The sequence below is a fragment of the Chiloscyllium punctatum genome, chromosome 12 (genome assembly GCF_047496795.1).
Source record: "Chiloscyllium punctatum isolate Juve2018m chromosome 12, sChiPun1.3, whole genome shotgun sequence".
NCBI lineage: Eukaryota > Metazoa > Chordata > Chondrichthyes > Orectolobiformes > Hemiscylliidae > Chiloscyllium > Chiloscyllium punctatum.
Genome location: NC_092750.1, coordinates 29,585,859 through 29,606,499, shown reverse-complemented (window position 1 = coordinate 29,606,499; position 20,641 = coordinate 29,585,859). Strand labels below are relative to the sequence as shown.

Sequence of the window (20,641 nt, the reverse complement as noted above, 5' to 3'; positions counted from 1 at the left end):
TTTTCACTTGTGAGATGATCTTTACTCATTTGTAATTTTGTCAACTGTAAGTTGTTCAGTCACAAAAACAGAAATTGCTGGAAAAACGCAGCATGTCTGGCAGCATGTGTGAAATCAGAATTAACAATTCCGGTCCAGTGATGCTTCCTCACAAGTTGTTCAGTCATTGTTTTAGAGAAAGGCTTTTGCTCCTTTACGGGATGTGGGCACCATTGGCAAGACCAACATTGCTTGATCATCCCTTACTGCCACAACTGAGTGGCTTGTTAGGCCATTTCAGGGAGTTGTAAAAACAAGCCACATTGTTGAGGGTCTGGAGTCACAAAAAGGGCATATCAGGTGAAGATGATGGATTTCCTTCTCTAAAAGTCAGAAGTGAACCAGATGGATTTTTGCAACCATTGTTGATAGTTTCACTGTCACCATGACTGAAACTAGCTTTTAATTCTAGATTTACTAACTGAATTTAAATTCCATCAACTACTGTGATGGGATATACATGTAAATCCCCAGAGTTAGTCTGTAGAGTTCCAGTTCAGTGACATTATCATTTCCTTTAGTAGGCAGCAAGATCTACTATTGAGACAAGCAGCAATGGCTTACATGGATGATTAGATTAGATTACTTATAGTGTGGAAACAGGCCCTTCGGCCCAACAAGTCCACACCGCACCCGCCGAAGTGCAACCCACCCATACCCCTACATCTACCCCTTACCTAACACTACGGGCAATTTAGCATGGCCAATTCACCTGACCTGCACATCTTTGGAGTGTGGGAGGAAACCGCACCACCCGGAGGAAACCCACGCAGACATGGGGAGAACATGCAAACTCCACACAGAGAGTCGCCTGAGGCGGGAATTGAACCCAGATCTCTGGCGCTGTGAGGCAGCAGTGCTAACCACTGTGCCACCATGATGTAACCATGCCTCTTTGACCACATGAGCTAAAGTTGTGATCCCAGAGGTGGTCTTCACCTCAATGGCAGGGATGGTTTTAGTTGATTATTTTTAATATTTTCGATCAGTTATGGCATGTTTTGAAATTGTAGCACACTTCTATATTGTTTTAGAAGTTTACTGAGTTTTGTCTCCTTGCCACCAATGCAATCCAGCTCCCTTCCCACTCCACCACAAAGACCTGACTACCTTCTTCCCTCAGCTCCTCTTCCATCTTCATCCCTCCCCAAACTCCCATCATCCACCTAAACAGCATTCCTAAATCCCCTCTCCCCTGTATCTTGGAGGGAGAAAGGAGATGGAGTACCTGAAGCATGAGGGAAGAGTAGGTAGTGGGCTAATTCAATCGGGAAGATATATGGACATCAGTCAGGCCTTTTCACTTCTCATCTGGGGCTATCTAGTTTGGTCACTTAGGGCATTGAGCCGCAGTCAATGAATCTAGTCCACACATAGATCTTAAATGGAGAGGCAGGTCAGGGTGATTAGGAGGCAATGCTCCCAATGGGAAAAGCAACTTGGGAACCTATTCATTGGGATCAGGGTTTACATGCTAAGGGAAATGGAGGTAACAGTTGAGAAGGGGGACAGCTACATTTGTAAAGGGAGGGGGCAGAATATGGTTAAGACATGATGGAAACAAGGTCATGTGGGAGGAGGTCATCCATGGTCAGGTGGCAACCTCACTCAAAGGAGGGGTGGAGACAGTACAGTGTGTGACCACACCTGGAATGGTCACCTCGTCTATGCCAGGGGAAAGTGGGAAGCTGCTGGCTCGCATAGACAGATTGACTGGGCTCCTGTGAATGTCCAAAGCTGGTAATATTCATGGGAAGTGATGTCAGGAAGGGAATCTGCATGTTCAGGACTTCACTGACAAGCAGAGGGTGGAAGCCACTGGCCAAACAGCACTATGAGTTATTCCAACAACAAGATGTGCTAAGATGGGAACAAAAAGCAAAGTTGCTGGAAAAACTCAACAGACTTTTCAGAACTGCTGCAGAATTGTCCATAAGACCATAAGACATAAGAATGGACGTAAGGCCATTTGGCCATCGAGTCCACTCCACCATTCAATCAGAGCTGATGGGCATTTCACCGCTACTTACCTGCACTCTCCCCATATCCCTTAATTCCTTGAGAGATCAGGAATTTATCAATCTCTGCCTTGAGACCCAGCGTCCCGGCCTCCACTGTGCTCCATGACAATGAATTCCACAGGCCCACCCCTCTCTGGCTAAAGAAATGTCTCTTCATTTTTGTTCTAAATTGACCCCCTCTAATTCTAAGACTGTGCCCACGGGTCCTAGTCTCCCCACCTAACGGTAACAACTTCCCAGCATCCACCCTTTCTAAGCCATGCATTATCTTGTAAGCTTCTATTAGATCTCCCCTCAACCTTCTAAACTCTAATGAATACAATCCCAGGATCCTCAGCTGTTCATTGTATGTTAGGCCTACCATTCCAGGGATCATCCTGTATGAATCTCCACTGGACACGCCCCAGTGCCAGTATGTCCTTCCTGAGGTGTGGGACCCAAAATTGTTCACAATATTCTAAATGGGACCTAACTAGAGCTTTATAAAGTCTCACGAAGCACATCACTGCTTTTATATTCCAACCCTCTTGAGATAATTGACAACACGTCATTTGCCTTCTTAACCATAGACTCAACCTGCAAGTTAGCCTTTAGAGAATCCTGGACTAGCACTCCCAGATCCCTTTGTACTTTGGTGTTACAAATTTTCTCACTGTCTAGAAAATAGTCCATGCCTGTATTCTTTTTTTCCCAAAGTGCAAGACCTTGCATTTGCTCACATTGAATTTCATCAGCCATTTCCTGGACCACTCTCCTAAATTGTCTAAATCTTTCTGCAGCCTCCCCACCTCCTCAGTACTACCTGCCTGTCTGCCTAACTTCATATTATCGGTGAACTTCGCCAGAATGCCCCCAAGTCCCTTCATCTAGATCATTAATATATAAAGTGAACAACTGTGGCCCCAACACTGAACCTTGCGGGACACCACTTGTCACCAGCTGCCATTTCGAAAAAGAACCTTTTATCCCAATTATCTGCCTTCTGTCGGACAACCAATCCTCAATCCATGCCAGTAGCTCACCATGGACCCTCACCTTACTCAGCAGCCTCCCATGAGGCACCTTTATCAAAGGCCTTTTAGAAGTCTTGATAGATAATTTCCACTGGGTTTCCCTGGTCTAATCTACTTGTTCCCTATTCAAAGATACTGGACCCGAAACATTAACTCTGATTTCTGTCCACCATTGCTGCCGGACCTGCACAGTTGTTCACACAATTTCTTTTTTGCTTTTGATTTCCAGCATAGAATCATAGAATCCCTGCAGTGTGGAAATAGGCCCTTCGGCCCAACAAGTCCACATTGACCCTTTAAAGTGTAACCCACCCATACCAATTCCCCAACTCCACATTTCCCCTGACTAATGCACCTAACCAACAATTAGCATGGCCAATTCGCCTAACCGGCACATCTTTGGATTGTGGGAGGAAACCGGAGCACCCAGAGGAAAACCACGCAGACACAGGGAGAATCTGCAAATCCACACAGACACCCGAGGCTGGAATTGAACCCAGGTCCCTGGTGCTGTGAGACAACAATGCTAACTACTGAGCCACTGTGCCACCCTCATCAGCATCTGCAGTTTTTTGGTCTTTTTTTGTGTGGTAAGGTGAGGATGGAATCAGACATGAGGACAGGATTAATGAGCCAAGGTAAATTACAGAGAGAGAGACCCAATCTCTCTTCTTCTTGGCCTGCCCAGTGTGTTCCCTCTAGATGCGCAAAAGAAAAATCTTTTCAGCATCCTCACTTTCTGTGCAAGAAAGAATATCTTGTTAGGTTGGGTATCCGAAAATCCCCTGGGCCTGTCGGGTTGGCGGAAGATTGTTATGGAGCATATCCCCTTGGGTTTTGTCATAAGTATGGTACACCACAAAACTGATAATTTCTGTAAGACAATAGCAGCCCTTTTTGGAATACCTGTACACAGATTTGTTTTGGGCTTTTATATAGCCATAACGATTGTTCTTTACGAGTCCAATATCCAGAGAGGGGGAACTGCGAACGTATGAATATGTGAAAATTAATGCTCTCGATATTCGAGAGTGAGTGCTTTGTTTGGCTGAGCTGTATTATTAGTATTTATTAGTTTGTTGTTAGTTATTACTTATTTAGTTAAGTAGTTAGTTGGAGTTTTTTGTATATATATTTTTCTGTACATACTTATACATTTGTACATTAGGGAGGTTTGAGTTTTTTACATTGTTTTGGTGTTCTTTCTTTGTATTGTTTTGTATTTGTTGTAATATTAAAAAATCTATTTTTCAACAAAAATATATTGTAAAAATTATAGAGAACAATCTCGCTGGGTCTTGTGGTAATCCTCCTTAGCCAATAAAACATAAGATATATCCTGTAGTCTCTAACAAGCTCAGGACACCCCAGAATGTTACACAGCTATGGAAGTGCTTTGCAAGCAGACTCAAAGTTCCAAAATAGCAAAATTTATCTTAAAATAAAATGTTTTTAGCTTAGAGCTTCTCAGGAATGTTCAAAATCTCCACATCTCCCGCCATAATATAGCTGCAAAGAATCCCCATTAGCAGCACCACGAAAGACCATTTACGACTATTTCTCTAAACTTCCACTGATCTGTTGCCAAGGCTACAGCAGGCAATCAGGGCAGGCCTGGCAGAAATTCTGGACAAACTGTGTTCAATTTGATATCTCTAATGTGGAACAGCAGCATAGAATTCTATTCAGATAAGTAAATAAGCAGCAGTTTGAAGGTTACATGCACTAGGGCTTTCTGTTCTTACCGACACATTTGTCATTTGCGTTTCGAATAAAGCCACTCTCACAGATCTTTGCAGGGACACAGTGGAACGATCCCTGAGTATTCACACAGGATTCTTCTCTTGAACAGTTGTGTGACTCCATTATGCATTCATTCACATCTATAATCAGTAAATTATGGCACACAATTTTATTTAAAATTACAGTATCATTAAATAATTAGAAACAAACAATATTTGTCATAATATATAATCTGCCTTAACAACCTCCGGCAAAAAAATTCAAGTAATAACTTCAAACTAACCGAAAAGTTGCTATTATCTTTTATATTTTGCAGGATGTAATCATGCATTTACCTTCGCATGAGAACTGATCAGCCATCAGTCTATAACCAGAGAAACAGGAACAAATAGTGTTTTCTCCAATCTGTGTGCAACGGTGCATGCATGGACTAGCATCTGTAAGAAAAAAGTTCTTATTTTAACTTGGCAAAAATGGATGATGCATTTAAGTAAATGCTAAGGGTTATAAGCATTTCTTCGAAGATGACTTTTTTTTTGGAAAGTTGTCTGTTACATTGATACATATTCTTAATACAACTCAATTGTGCCAACAACTACAAATCAGTGGTGATGTATAATGATGTGAGTGATGACTGTACCAGGACATTTGGAGAGAGGTTAAAAAAACTCCCGATTTTTGAGACTCAGTGTTATTTTATGATCTGAATTCACAATGCGGACAGTAGTGTAAGCATCCAGCTTACCTGGCCATAGTGGAGTGTGAACTAATCCTACTTGATTCTGATGGGAATCAGTACCTGCCAATGGTCAGAAGCAGGATTTCACGGTGGCTGAGTAATTGCCAGCCATGAGCTACAAGAATGATGCTCAGCAATCTGTGAGTAGGAAGAGGAAGAGGATGTTCGGTGGGGAAGGTCCAATGCTTCCTGTTCTTTTGCCTGAAAAGCATGTCCTGTTATGCCTGGCCCACGAGGCAACCACAACAATGTAACAATTGCTCTGGTCCTGACTGGGCTTGACTAGTCTCTCTGGTGAGCCTGGTATTGGCCATTGGTCTTGGCATTGGCCATGGGTCTTGCCGCAGCATTTTATCCCGACATTAGTGTCCTGCTACACTGAAAACATCCATACATCAGTTTCCTGCTACAGTGAAAACATCTATACATTCATGACTGCCATACCAAAACAGAGGGGGAATGTTGCCTCTAATTTACCAGTCTTCATCCCACTATTATTGTCAAATAAAAGGGAGTTAAAAGCAGCCTTTAAAATTGGTTTGAATCTTTCTTATAAGATTTGAACTATTATTTTAACTGAAGAAGTGTCACAGAACTCAAAACGTTAAAGGTGTTTTCTCTCCATAGATGCTGCTAGAGTTTCTCCAGCAATTTCCATTTTTGTTTGTTTCAGATTTCCAATATCCACAGTTCTTTGTTTTATATTGTTTTGACTGCCATTGATAATGATAATCATATATAGCTATTCCAATAACAGAAAGATGATGTGGGGTGGAGAGAGACAGACAGACAGACAGACAGAGGACAGTGAAGAAGAAATGCATTTATCAAAATAAAATGGAGAGAGTTACAGCAATGAAAAACTCATCCTTTTTCACCTTTGGCAGCATGACTATGAAGCTTTGAAACTTTAAGTAATTTCAACATAATCGATATAACATCAGTATAAATATCCTGTAAACTCACTATCCTACCCTTTGCAAAATTCAAGTGAAGCTTTTGCCCTATAACAACTAATACAGTGGGATACAAACTAACTTATTTTAACTTCCCCTTGTTTTCATTGCCCTACAGACACTTATCCATCTCTGAAGAATTCATCAACCTTGAATTATGGAAAATACTCAATGATATTCTGATTTGATGTGTTCACTTTATCCAGGTTTTTTTACAAACAAGTTTCTGGTTCGTCAATGACACATGTTTAAGAGACATCTTTCCTTCAAAGGGAGAAAGTGAGGACTGCAGATGCTGGAGATCAGTCAAGAGTGTGGTGCTGGAAAAGGACAGCAGGTCAAGCAGAATCCAAGGAGCAGGAGAAGCGACGTTTCGGGCAAAAGCCTTTCACCTGGAAACTTTCCTTTAAACCCTACATACATGTGAAGTTCTTCTGAACAAAGTAGAAGTCACACCTATTGAGCATGCTATAAACCAATATGTCCTTATTCCAGCAAGATTCTAAGTACGAATTTGACAATATTATTCTTAATACAAGCATACCTTTACAGCGATCCATTTTAACAGATGTTCCAGTTTGTGCTACTTGAGTAGTCTTTGCTTCAGTGAAACTGTTTTCCTCATCTTCATACTCTGTATCAAATATCGATATGTAGGCCATGAAATAAATATGAGCTTAACATCTCAATATAAAATTTAATCATCGAAATATGTTGTATGATTGCTATATCAACAATTTCAAGATAATTAAAGTTTAAAAATACCTCAGGTTGAATCATCTTTGCCTCCAAATGACGAGTCAGTTGGGATTAATTAGTGAGATCAGAAAATGAGATTCTCAACATCAAGAGAAAGAATTCCAATTCTACAACCAACGTTTGAAACGCAGGATGAGAATCTCACTAGTAAGCAATGTGAGGTCCATCTGCATATATTAACATCTCAGTACTTTACCTATTCCCAACTCACTTATTTGCAGTTGGCTGTTCTCCTAGATAGTAGAAATAAACTAGATGCAGACAATTCCTGTCTTGAAAATCTGAATAAACCTGGCTATTCCTGCCCATTGTTTGTTCCTCTGGACCGGGCCTCCATGTTGACCAGCAGTCCCCAACAATTCCTAAATGTAGGACCTCCTACATTGTTTATCTCTGGAGATGGGTGTCAGGTATGGACCACATTATGCCACATCTCTGACTCAGTCAGTGTAGTTCTCCATTTCAATACTGCACTTTGGAATGCATTGATACGATGCATTGTTATGTTGTTGCCAGGTCACTTGTGAGAATGGACAGGCATGCATCATATAGATTGGATCTGAGTGCACCTCAGAGTTCTAAGCTTGCTCTCTTAACTCTCACTCACTTGGCACCAACTTGGATATGCACAGCATCTCTCCCTTGCCATGCCATGCTTTTTTAAATCCTGCCACTTCATTCACAACCACAGATTAACAGTGCTTCTGACTTACCTTGCCTTCTAGCACAGAAATTTGGCAGCCAGCTTTTGATTTTTGCTCTGATATGTCAACTGGGTGGCCATGTTGCTATTTGCCACAATACTATGTCAACGACATGCCTACAGCATGTCCCAGCTGTGTATATGGTAAACACATAGCGTGTGCTTTAACCAAATGACCATGTATCAAAGGTCTAAGGGGAGTAGTCCCCAGTGAATTCAAGGGGAATGGTCTTGAGTCAGTGGGTACAGGTATAGTGAGGTAAGGGCATCATCCACTATCCATCCAGGGACTTGACCTTTGGCCAGTCAGGTGATTGGGGTCTGGGGATCATTGGCACCACAGTCCAGGGAGTGGGCCATAGTCAATCCTGTATGTATGGTGCAACTAGGCCAGAGAATAGCAGGGAGGCAGTCAGAAAACTGGACAGAGATTACACAGGGGTTTGGTCATTCATCAGTTGGGATAGTCTTTTCAAGTCGTTCAGAGGGTGGACCATGGTCAGTCCAGGAGGTCAGGTCACTGAAATTTAAATGGTGGGGGAGGGGGCTGGTTGTCAGGCCAGTGCTGTGGTGAGAAAACTGGGAAAGGCAATTCTGGAGATGGGTGGTGACATGCTGGGATGCAGAAGGGGCAAAATTGTGAAGGGGGAAACTCAACATATCAGGATGGGAGGTGAAAGACTATTGGAGAGGAAGGAGTATTGCAAGTGAAGTCATTTCCTCACTACTCTGGTTTCAATGGAGGATATGTGTGACTATGGCATAACTAAGCTGTATGACTGGGACTTGGGGGTGAAGTGAGGAGATAAATAGATAAATAAGAATTGAATGAGAACATGGCGGTGCTGATAAGGAGAGTAAGGCAAAAAGGAATGTGAAGGTTGTGGGGTAAACTTTTCTTTGTTGTCTCATAAAAGAATCTGAATAATCCAAGATGGAGGTCAGGAAAAACTTCTGGCTGTAACAGCTGCTCCTTTTTTTTTGAGGTATTTTAGGTGTTGGAGGTGATTTCCTCCAATTCCAGGAGCAGCAATTATTGTTTTATATGTTATTGCATTGTTTTGGAACTTTGGAGAAAAAATGTCAAAACAACAGCAGTTTTAAAAGGGAGAGCAACAGACAAAGGAAGCACATGGTGTGGTCATTGCGGAAGAGCGAGAGAGAAAGAAACTGACACCACAGTGAACCTGCACAGTTACTGCCTTTGCTGTTTGAGTTCATGTATTGTTGGGCATCGGAGTGCGTCTGGAAAAATTTACAAACGTGAAATTCACAACTAATTTGGAGAAACTTGTTTGGCAGAGGTCACAGCACAGAAACACATAAGTGGATAGTTTTAAGTATGGCCTACAGAACATCTGCAGTAGTGAGTAGAGTGGATTCTTTCTTGTTTATATGTTTTTTGAGGTATGTTTTTTGAATAAACAAAACATAAGCTAAAAGTGTTAAGTTAGGCTGGAGCAGTGTTTTGTAGAGGTATAAGATGGAGTTATTTTCTGGGTCTGTAGATTGTGAATGAGCAAAAATGGCCTTTAGGAGAATGATATGCTGTTCTTGTCGGATGTGGGAGTTTAAGGAGAGTTTACGGGGTACTGCAGATTATATCTGCAATAATTGCCATTGGTTGCGAATCCTGTCAGATCAAATGGATCGGTTGGAGAGACAGTTAGAGGCAATGAGGAATTTACAAGAGCAAGGGGATGTGATAGATGGCAGTTATAGGAAGGGGGAAAGATCGCAGATACAGTCACATAGATGGGTTAACTCCAGGAAAGGTAAGAGAATTAGGCAGTTAGTATAGGAGTCTTCTGTGGCTATCCTCATTTCAAACATGTATGCTGTTTTGGAAAATGTAGAGAGTGATGGATTCTCAGGGGAACGTAGCACAAACAGCCAAGTTTCTGGTATTGAGACTTCTCTAATACAATGAGGGGTACGTCGGTTCCAAGAGATCAATTGTGCTAGGGAACTCTCTAGTCCAAGGTACAGACAGACATTTCTGTGGCCAGCAGTGAAAAAAGAAGAATGTGTTGCTTCCCTGGTGCCAGGATCAAGGATGTCTCAGAGAGGGTGCAGAATGTTCTCAAGGGGGAGAGGGGCCAGCAAGAGGTCATTGTCCACATTGGAACCAACATTGAAAAGATTGAGATTCTAAAGGGAGATGACAGAGAGGCAGGAATTTAAAAAGGAGATCCTCGAGAGCAGTAATATCTGGGTTACTCCCAATACTACGAGCTAGTGAGGGCAGGAATAGGAGGATAGAGCAGATGAATGCATGGCTGAGAAGCTGGTGTATGGGAGAAGGATTCACATTTTTGGATCATTGGAATCTCTTTTGAGGTAAAAGTGACCTGTACAAGAAGAATAGATTGCACCTGAATTGGAAGGGGGCTAATATACTGGCAGAGAAATTTGCTAGAGCTGCTCAGGAGGATTTAAACTAGTAAGGTGGGGGCAGTTGGAAGGCAGGGAGGTAGTGAGGAAAGAGATCAATTTGAGACTGGTGCAGTTGGTTCAGTTGAGAACAGAAGCAAGTCAAACAGTCAGGGCAGGCAGGGACAAAGCAGAGAACAAGGTAGGACTGATCAATTAAACTGCATTTATTTCAACAGGGAAGGCAGATGAGTTCAAAGCATGGTTAGGAACATGGGACTGGGATTTCATTGCATTTACAGAAATATGGCTCAGGGATGCACAAGATTGGCAGCTTAATTTCTAGGATACAAATGCGACAGGAAGAATAGAAAGGGAGGCAAGAGACACGGGGGTAGTGGCATTTTTGATAAGGGATAGCATTAGAGCTGTGCTGAGGGAGGATATTCCAAGAAATACATCCAGGGAAGTTAGTTGGGTAGAACTGAGAAATAAGAAAGGGATAATCACCTTATTGGGATTGTATTATAGACCCCCCCAATAGTCAGAGGGAAATTGAGAAACTAATTTTTAAGGAGATCTCAGCTATCTGTAAGAATAATAGGGTGGTTATGGTCAGGGATTTTAATTCTCCAAACAAAGACTGGGATTGCCATACTGTTAAGGGTTTAGATGGAGAAGAATTTATTAAATGTGTACAAGAAAATATTCTGAATCAGTATGTGAATGTACCTACTAGAGAAGGTGCAAAACCTGACCTACTCTTGGAAAATAAGGCAGGGCAGGTGACTGAGTGTGTCAGTGGGGGAGCACTTTGGGGCCAGCGACCATAATTCCATTAGATTTAAAATAGTGATGGAAAAGGATAGACCAGATCTAAAAGTTGAAGTTCTAAATTGGAGGAAGGCCAACTTTGATGGTATTAGGCAAGAACTTTCAAAAGCTGACTGGGGGCAGATGTTCGCAGGTAAAGGGTTGGCTGGAAAATGGGAAGCCTTCAGAAATGAAACAACATGAGTCCAGAGACAGTATCTGCCTGTTACGGTGAAAGGAAAGGCTGACAGGTATAGGGAATGCTGAATAACTAAAGAAATTGAGGTTTGGTTAAGAAGAAGAAGGAAGCATATGTCAGGTATAGACAGGATAGATCGAGTGAATTCTTAGAAGAGTATAAAGGAAGTAGGAGTATACTTAAGAGAGAAATCTGGAGGGCAAAAAGGGGGAAAGAGATAACTTTGGTAAATAGAGTTAAGAAGAATCCAAAGGGTTTTTACAAATATATTAAGGACAAAAGGGTAAGTAGGGAGAGAATAGGGCCCCTCAAGGATTAGCAAGGCGGCCTTTGTGTGGAGCCACAGAAAATGGAGGAGATACTAAACGAGTATTTTGCATCAGTATTTACAGTGGAAAAGGATATGGAAAATATGAAATGTAGGGAAAGAGATGGTGACATCTTGCAAAATGTCCACATTACAGAGGAGGAAGTGCTGGATGTCTTGAAACGCATAAAAGTGGATAAACCTCCAGGACCTGACCATGAGTATCCTAGACCTCTGTGGGAAGCTAGAGAAGTGATTGCTGGGGCTCTTGCTAAGATACTTGTATCATCGATAGTCACAGGTCAGATGCTGGGACACTGGAGGTTGGCTAACGTAGTGCCACTTTTTAAGAAATGTGGAAAGACAAGTCAGGGAACTATAGACCAGTGAGCTTGATATCAGTGGTGGGCAAGTTGTTGGAGGGAATCCTGAGGGGCAGGATGTAAATGTATTTGGAAAGGCAAGGACTGATTAGGGATAGTCAACATGGTTTTGTGCATGGGAAATCATGTCTCACAAACTTGATTGAGGTTTTGAAGAAGCAACAAAGAGGCTTGATGAGGGCAGAGTGGTAGATGTGATCTATATGGACTTCAGTAAGGTGTTTGACAAGGTTCCTCATGGGAGACTAGTTAGCAAGGTTAGATCTCACAGAATACAGGGAGAACTAGCCATTTGGATACACACCTGGCTCAAAGGTGGTGGTGGCATGTTGTTTTTCAGACTGGAGGCCTGTGATCAGTGGAGTGCCAAAAGGATCAGTGCTGGGTCCACTACTTTTCATCATTTATATAAATGATTTGAATGTGAACATAAGAGGTATAGTTGGTAAGTTTGCAGATGACACCAAAATTGGAGGATTGGTAGACAGCGAAGAAGGTTATCTCAGATTACAACAGGATCTGGACCAGGTGGGCCAATGAGCTGAGGAGTGGCAGATGGAGTTTAATTCAGATAAATGTGAGATACTGCACTTTGGAAAAGCAAATCTTAGCAGGACTTATACATTTAATGGTAAAGTCCTGGGGAGTGTTGCTGAAAAAAGAGACCTTGGAGTGCAGGTTCAAAACTCCTTGAAGGTGGAGTCACAGGATAGTGAAGAAGGCATTTGATATGCTTTCCTTTATTGGTCAGAGTATTGAGTACAGGAGTTGGGAGGTCATGTTGTGGCTGTACAGGACATTCGTTAGATCACTGTTGGAATATTGCGTGCAATTCTAGTCTCCTTTCTATCGGAAAGATGTTGTGAAACTTGAAAGGGTTCAGAAAAGATTTACAAGGATGTTGCTAGGGTTGGAGGATTTGAGCTATAGGGAGAGGCTGAACAGGCTGGGGCTGTTTTCCCTGGAGCATCAGAGGCTGAGGGGTGACCTTATATAAGTTTACAAAATTATAGAGTCATAGAGATGTACAGTATGGAAATAGACCCTTCAGTCCAACTCATCCAGGCCAACCAGATATTCCAACCTAATCTAGTCCCACTTGCCAGCACCTAGCCCATATCCCTCCAAATCCTTCCTATTCATATACCCATCCAGATGCCTTTTAAATGTTGCAATTGTACCAGCCTCGGCCACTTTCTCTGGCAGCCCATTTCACACACACACAGAGGGGTATAGATAGGATAAATAGACAAAGTCTCTTCCTTGGGATGGGGGAAGTCCAGAGCTAGAGGACATAGGTTTAGGGTGAGAGGGGAAAAATATAAAAGAGACCTAAGGGGCAACGTTTTCACGCAGAGGGTGGTACGTGTATGGAAGTGGTGGAGGCTGGTACAATTGCAACACTTAAAATGAAGGGTATGTGAATAGGAAGGGTTTGGAGGGATATGGGCCAGGTGCTAGCATTTGGGACTCGACTGGGTTGGGATATCTGGTCGGCATGGACAAGTTGGACCGAAGGGTCTGTTTCCGTGCTGTGCATCTCTGTGACTCTATAAGGTTACAAACTGACAGAAGTCTTTACATCTTCTGATGTTTCTTCATTCCATCATGCCAAAGTTTCACACTAGCATGGGCTCTGTGGAAAGAAGACCTGTCATTCGAATGTCACATGGCATTAAGGATGGCTAGGCCCTCTCAAGTTTGGTTGCAACTAAGTCACTAATTTGATTGTAACTGCCCAATCATTGGACAAGGCTTTAAGTAATTTAAACAGATTTTAAACTGGGCCTGCCAATCATTAAGGTTAAATTTACTCTTATTAATTCAGTTTTTAAAGCGAAAAATATGTTGGGAATTAAAATATGTATGAAATAGAGTACTTGACAGTTAATCTCTCCCCTTCACTGTATCCAGCACATTTTACATTCTTACCAGACAGTCAGGGGCAATATGAATGTTAAACATTGTCTGAACAATACAGGAAACTTATCCACAAGGAAACAAAGAATGCCAGGAAAATTATGTAATGTTTGAAAATACGTATCAAAATTGCACAGAAAACCTAATTCATTGTCACAGAACCAAGAACAATATCGCTCCACACATGAATTCTTCCAGATAAGTAAGGAGGGAAATTATAACAGAACTCAAGACAAAATTATGTTAACTCATTTGCAAGTTGACACACTAAGTAAACCAAAGAACATCTTCTATGCATAATTAGATTGCATTCAGATTTATTGAGTTAGCTCCACAGTTTACTCACAATATTCGCTTAATAAATAATCACACCGGGTTCATAGGGTAATGAAAAATGGTGATATATAATACATATATAAGGAGACTCTTAGCATCCCACAACACAAAATCCCATCCAGGGACCTTTCAGTGGTTTTGTGGATTTTATCTTGACTACTCTATCTAGAAAAATGTTTCATAAACATAAAATGTATCATTTCAATGTAGTATTTCCTTATTTCAACATTAACATTTTATCTTTTATTAGTTGAACTCTGAATCCATTAGTTTGCTTAATTTTTTTGGCTCAGTTTTTCTCAATAACCCTAAAAACATTTTTTCCCCCTTTAAGATACCTGAGCTACATGTGTCCTAAACTGGAAAGCCCAAGTCAATGTATTCCTTCTTAATAACTCAAAATTCCATTTCCAGATCAAGGCAAACAGAAACAGCAAAAATAAATCAAAAGTGACATCCAAAACAGTGAATGTTTTTGTCATTTGACCACAATTGGAAAGCTATCAAGATCTCTTCTGGAGGAAAAAGTGGAGAGCATCAGAAAAGGGGGCTGAGGAGTAATTGGATTATGGATGCCACAGACTGGTTGCAGATGAGCTATTGTGGATATGTGAAGTTGGTCAAGACAAACAAAGCATGGTATGTCATTTCCTGGCAGGAGTAATTACAGACGGCAACAACAGAAAACTCAGGCCCAAATACTGAAGATTAGCTTCCTCGTCCATTTCTGCAATACCTCCAGTACATAAACATCTCTCATCTGTTGGCAAGTAGAATTGGATAAAGTATTCAAGATGCAATCTTCACAGAATGTTGTGCAGTTTATGCATTGACTCCTCTGGTTTATGTTCTATTGCTTTACTTTTCTAGATCAACATTACATTGACTCTACTTATTGGCATTCTGCATCTGTTGTACATATTTAATGTTGATCCAACTCAAGACCTCCAAGTCACTTTCCACTTTATTCTCAGCTATTTCATTTAAATTTTTTTCCCTTCTTATGTGTCAGTCCTTACAATTCTCTGATTTTTTTTGGCTATCATTCTGTCTGCTGATAATTTGTTCAATTCATTAGACAATTTCAAAGCTGTTCTCTTCTGATTGCAAAGTTCATTTTCACTTGGTATCATTTGCAATTATGACCAGTCTGCGCTGAGTTTATAAATCCAGATCATTTATGTAAACTAGAAATAGTTGTGGATCTGTAATGCAGTCACTAAACATGCACCTCCAACCTGAACCATTGAACAAAATCATGTTGATAGCACTCACTGGAATAAGTTTTCCGGGTTCCTGTCTGATGGAAATGGGACAATGCCACTTCAAAAGGTAGCCACCTAATTAAAATTGAGGACATTGCAGCCCTTGTGACATGCACTAAGTAGTCTTCAAGAAGAATTCGGATTTCAAATGATTTTGGCATTTTTGTCAAGGAACCTCCAGTTAATTCAGGGTAGCATGGTGGCTCAGTGGTTAGCACTGCTACTTCATAGCACCAGGGACCTGGGTTAAAATCCCACTTTGGGGAACTGCCTGTGTGGAGTTTGCACATTCTCCCTGTGTCTGTGCGGGTTTCCTCCGGGTGCTCTGGTTTCCTCCCACAATCCAAAGATGTGTAGGCCATGCTAAATTGGTCATAGTGATAGCTGTGTTAGTCCAGAGTAGAGGAATGAGTAGAGGAATGAGTCTGAGTGGGTTACTCTTCGGACAGTTGATGTGGACTTGTTGGGCTGAAGGCCCTATTTCTACACTGTAGGGAATCTAATCTAATTCTTTTACCACAGGTGACATTTTCAGGTGTTGGCACAGAGTTTCTTGTAAAGAATAATAGATTGCAGATCTGTTTTTAATGTCTGGCACAAATGAAACCTTGATTTACCTCCTCTGAAGTAAGGCCAGGTATGTTAATGAACCATATTTGCTATGGCAGGGAATCCAGCGATATTTGCCAATTGTTACACTTGTCCCGGCACACTTAGATTTGAACATTTTTTTATATCACAAGCTGCTAGAATTGTCTGTTGATAATATCTCATTGAGGGATACCAAGCATGCAGAAACTTAAATCCAGAGGAAGAGGAACTATTTCTTAAATAAATAGTGCAAAAACCAAGCAGGAAAAGAGAATTAGAGAGATTTAATTCAATGCAGACCCGATACAGCAACAGAAATATAGAGGCAGAAGGAAAATAAGCTAGAGAGAGAGAAAAAAAGTAGTAATTAAAAACACTGAAAAATTTATGAATTATGTATTTTTAAAAAATAAATACTAATTAAATGCTGAAGGAAAGAGAGACGTAATAGTTAATTCTCAAAGTAAAATATACTGTACATACCTGAGTAATAGTTGCATTTTTTGGCTACTTTTTAAGGTTAAATTTATAGGGTCGACTATTACATGGATACTACTTTTGAAGGGCTGAAATTGATGGCCATCAAAATTCAGACTGTATCATTAGCAAAAGCCCAACTGATCTCTGAACAAAACAAAAAGAATTATGATAATTCTGAATGTCTGGAGTGGAATACAACAGCCAGCGGACTTGAAGACCAGGAGCAGGGCAGAACAACTGGCAGACTGGAAAGCTGGAACACGACGTGACGGCTGGCACACTGATTCATAAACGTTGATCTGTTATCGGTGAAGAACTAGGGTCGACCTTTGCATGAGATATGTGGAATATTCCAGGTTATTTAGCCAAAAATACTGGGTTGATCTTTACATGAGGTTGACTATTACTCGAGTATATACGGTTATTTAACAGTAATTATCATTGATTGCATTGTTCAAAGCAGGAAAAGGGTAAAGTTAACAGATTTGTGGCAAACTAAGTTTATTTCCACCTTGCAAATGCTGCACCTTCTACTCAATGCATTTCAATCATAAGTCAGACAGCAAAGTAACATTTTCAGCTACATAACCTAGTCAGTAGTCTTTGTGTACTATGTTTAACCACATACTTGGCCTTCACCTACAGTTACTGTGCAATTTACATGGAAATAACAGTAAATGCCTTGAGCCTCATTGTAGTGCTGATCGCAAAATTGAGACCATCGTTACAGAACTGAAAACACTTTGCTTGTAGGCTTACAATACCTTTATGCTCCACAGTTGAACTTTTTGATACATGTGATCATTTTATTAAATTAATGGGACAAGTATTATGCCACTGGTACCCTACTTAATAGATAATTAGTTCTGTCTAAAATATTTTGTGTATTATGTTTATGCTGTATGTTTGGTAGGTGAGTAGTTGCATGAATGGGATAATGCTTCTTAGGTAAATACGTCTCCTCCCCTTTTTACTCAATGAACTAAGAAACAATAATATATGAGACAAAAAATACTCCATATTCTCCAAAATTAGGGAAGTTGCATCAGTGTTTCAGAAAAAAATTTCAATATTATTTATTCTTGCAAAATTTTTGGAAAAGTTTGTTACACTATCAAAGAGACATCCAGCACAGAAAGACACTATTTTGTCAATTATGTATGTGCCAAGTCTGAGTATTTGAAATGAGCATCTCTGCTTCTGAAGCATGAAGATTAGTGACAAGTTCCCTGGTCTTAAGTCAGTTGAGAAAATGACTTCAAAATACTTAAGTGACAGTCAAAGTCTTTTGAATAAGTGAGTTTTCTTTTCCATTTCCTCTTTCTGGGTTGGATTTAAACCCATGACACAGAAACGAACTGAACGATTCGGCGTTTTGTACTGAAACAGATCTCATTGCCATGTTTGCTGATGTGTTAGGGTCCTTAACTGTGTGTGGGCAGCCTCAAGCTGTTACTGACTGCTCATGCATTTAGAATAAAAACTTGCCTTTACAATTAACAATTGGCAATCTTAGCACTAACAAAAGAAGAGATATTCAAGATAACACAGCACTCTCTTGGCAAAATTATTTATTTAGTTTTATGTAAAATACGAAGGAAAAGGCAATTACTTCAGGCAAAACTAAAATCTCCAATTGGTTCCAGGTGTCTGGCCATAATACAAATCTTAATTCTAGTCAACATACATTTTTGCACATTCTAAATCTTGGAGAGGATAACAAGCAAAATTGCTCAATTTCTGTTAAAAAAGCAGTGAAGGCTACATTTTCTGAGTTATTCCTTATAAATTATGAGTGAGTAGGGAACTGGTGAGATTTAATGGATCTTTACTCTCTTCCATGAGCCCAATTTTGTTTGTTCTTAATGGTGTATTGGCATCACACAATGCCACCATTTGTTGCCCATCCCTAATTGCCCTTGAGCTGATTAACTGTTTAGGCCAAATCAATGGGCAGTTAAGAGCCAACCATATTGTTGTGCATATGGAGTCACATTTAGAGCAGCCAAATAAGCACTGCAGATTTCCTTATGATCACAACTGACAACAATAGTGAATAAGGTAGATTCCAGAAGAAACCTGGCTTGATAATCCTTGCAGTTGGTTACTGGCAAATAGTCACTGAACATATTCCCACGAGTCTGCAAATATTCTTTAAGAACACAAGTTTATTATAGAAAGGAAAAAAGATCAAAGCTAAAGCTAGTTTCAAAAGGTCCTAACATAAACAGCAAAACAAAGTGTCAGGCTACATTCTAGCAATATCCTTTACAGATACTCAACCCCAGTAAATATCACCCCAACCCTAACTCCTTTTTGCTTTACTGAACTGACTATTTTCAGTTTTAAACATTCTCTCCAGCTGTGCAGGTCTCAGTAGTTTTTTTGTAGTTCTGACAACTTTAAAGCTTATACACAAACTCTCACAGCTTGAAGACTTCATTTACTGGTATCATAGAGTCATACAGCAATTAAACAGATCCTTTGGTCCAACAGAATCTCAAACTAAACTAGTCCCACGTGCAAGCTCCTGGCCCATATACCACTAAACCTTTCCTATTTGTGTACTTATCTGCTTGTCTTTTAATACTTTGTAATTGTGCCCATATCCATCACTTTTTCAAAAAGTTCATCCCACACGCAAACCAATCTCTGTAAAATGTTTGCTCTCATGTCTTTTTTAAATCTCTCTCCACTCACCTTAAAAATGTGTCCCCTAATCTTGAAATCCCCCATGCTAGGTAAAAAACATTTACCATTAACCCTACCTATAACCCTCATGATTTTATAAACTTATGTCACCTCTCCACCTCCTATGGTCCAGTGAAAAAAGTCCCAGTCTATCCAGCCTTTCTTTATAATGCAAATCCTCCATACCTGCCAACATCCTGTAAATCTCTTCTGAAAACCTCTGCAGCTTAATAATACCCTTCCTATAACTGGGCGACGAGAACTGCACACAGTACTCCAGAATAGGCCTCATCAATGTCCTCTACAACCTCAACATGACTTCCTAATTTCTATTCTCAAAAGGGCTGATCAATTAAGGGAATCATGATAAATGCCTTCTTAACTATCCTGTCTATACGTGATGCAAACTTCAAAAGAATTATGTACCTGAACCCCTAGGTCGCTCTGCTCTACAACATTACCTAAGGCTCTACCATTAATTGTATAAGCTTTACTCTGTTTGTTGCACCAAAATGTCATTTTTCTGCCCACAGACTTCAAACTCTTCTGCTGGGCTAAAACTGATCCCCTGAACTGAAAGTTTGATTGCTGTATGAACTTAAACTAAACTAGTGGTTCCTAGTCTGTTTTCTCTGTCTGTCATAAAATCAACAGTGTAAATATTTCATTTATTAAGGTTGCAAGTATCCTTCTAAGCATTTAAGTGAGTCATATACTTTCTTGGAAGTACTTTTTATGCAGTTCAGTCACTTTTCCACATAACTTGCTGACCTCTTAAAAAAATACCATCACAGAACTAAAACCAAAATTCACCAACATCTAGGATCTTATGAACTACAAGTGTTTTTTGCAACAATTGATGATGGTTGACATGGTCACCATTATTGAAACCAGACTTAATAATTGCATCTAAACTCTACTAGTTGACATGGTAGGATTTGAACTCATGTCTCCAGACCATCAACCTGGGTTTACTAGATTACTAGTCCAGTGATATTACTACCACAACACATCACATCCCTCCCTAACCAAACTGATGGCTCTCCTGCCCAATCCAAAATCCAGCACAGTCTGAGTTGTGATTTTAGACATTGGATCAGTTTTTAATCTTGCATCATTGCATTGAGTTAATTTAGGCAAAAGAGTAAGAGCAAAACACTCACCTTCCTGTTCCCAGCATATCAGAATATGTAGGCTGAGGCACTCCCAAGTCTACTTAACACAAGCACAATGCCTGTAGATGATACATTTCAGCCACATGCTTCAATGTGATCTAGGCAATTCTACCATAAGCAACTGACAATACCTTA

At 40.4% G+C, this 20,641-nt stretch overlaps 1 protein-coding gene across 4 annotated transcripts in view; it reads right to left on the bottom strand.

The window, feature by feature from the left end:
• The window catches only part of fbln2 (fibulin 2), a 187,427-nt gene that overhangs the window by 35,893 nt on the left and 130,893 nt on the right, over positions 1 to 20,641 (bottom strand). For all 4 annotated transcript variants that reach the window (XM_072582227.1, XM_072582226.1, XM_072582229.1 and 1 more), the window contains exons 9-11: positions 7,056 to 7,145; positions 5,152 to 5,253; positions 4,819 to 4,956 (exon numbers count right to left, since the gene is read on the bottom strand). In XM_072582227.1, coding sequence (XP_072438328.1) covers positions 4,819 to 4,956; positions 5,152 to 5,253; positions 7,056 to 7,145 — 330 coding nt within the window. The remainder of the gene's footprint in view (positions 1 to 4,818; positions 4,957 to 5,151; positions 5,254 to 7,055; positions 7,146 to 20,641) is intronic.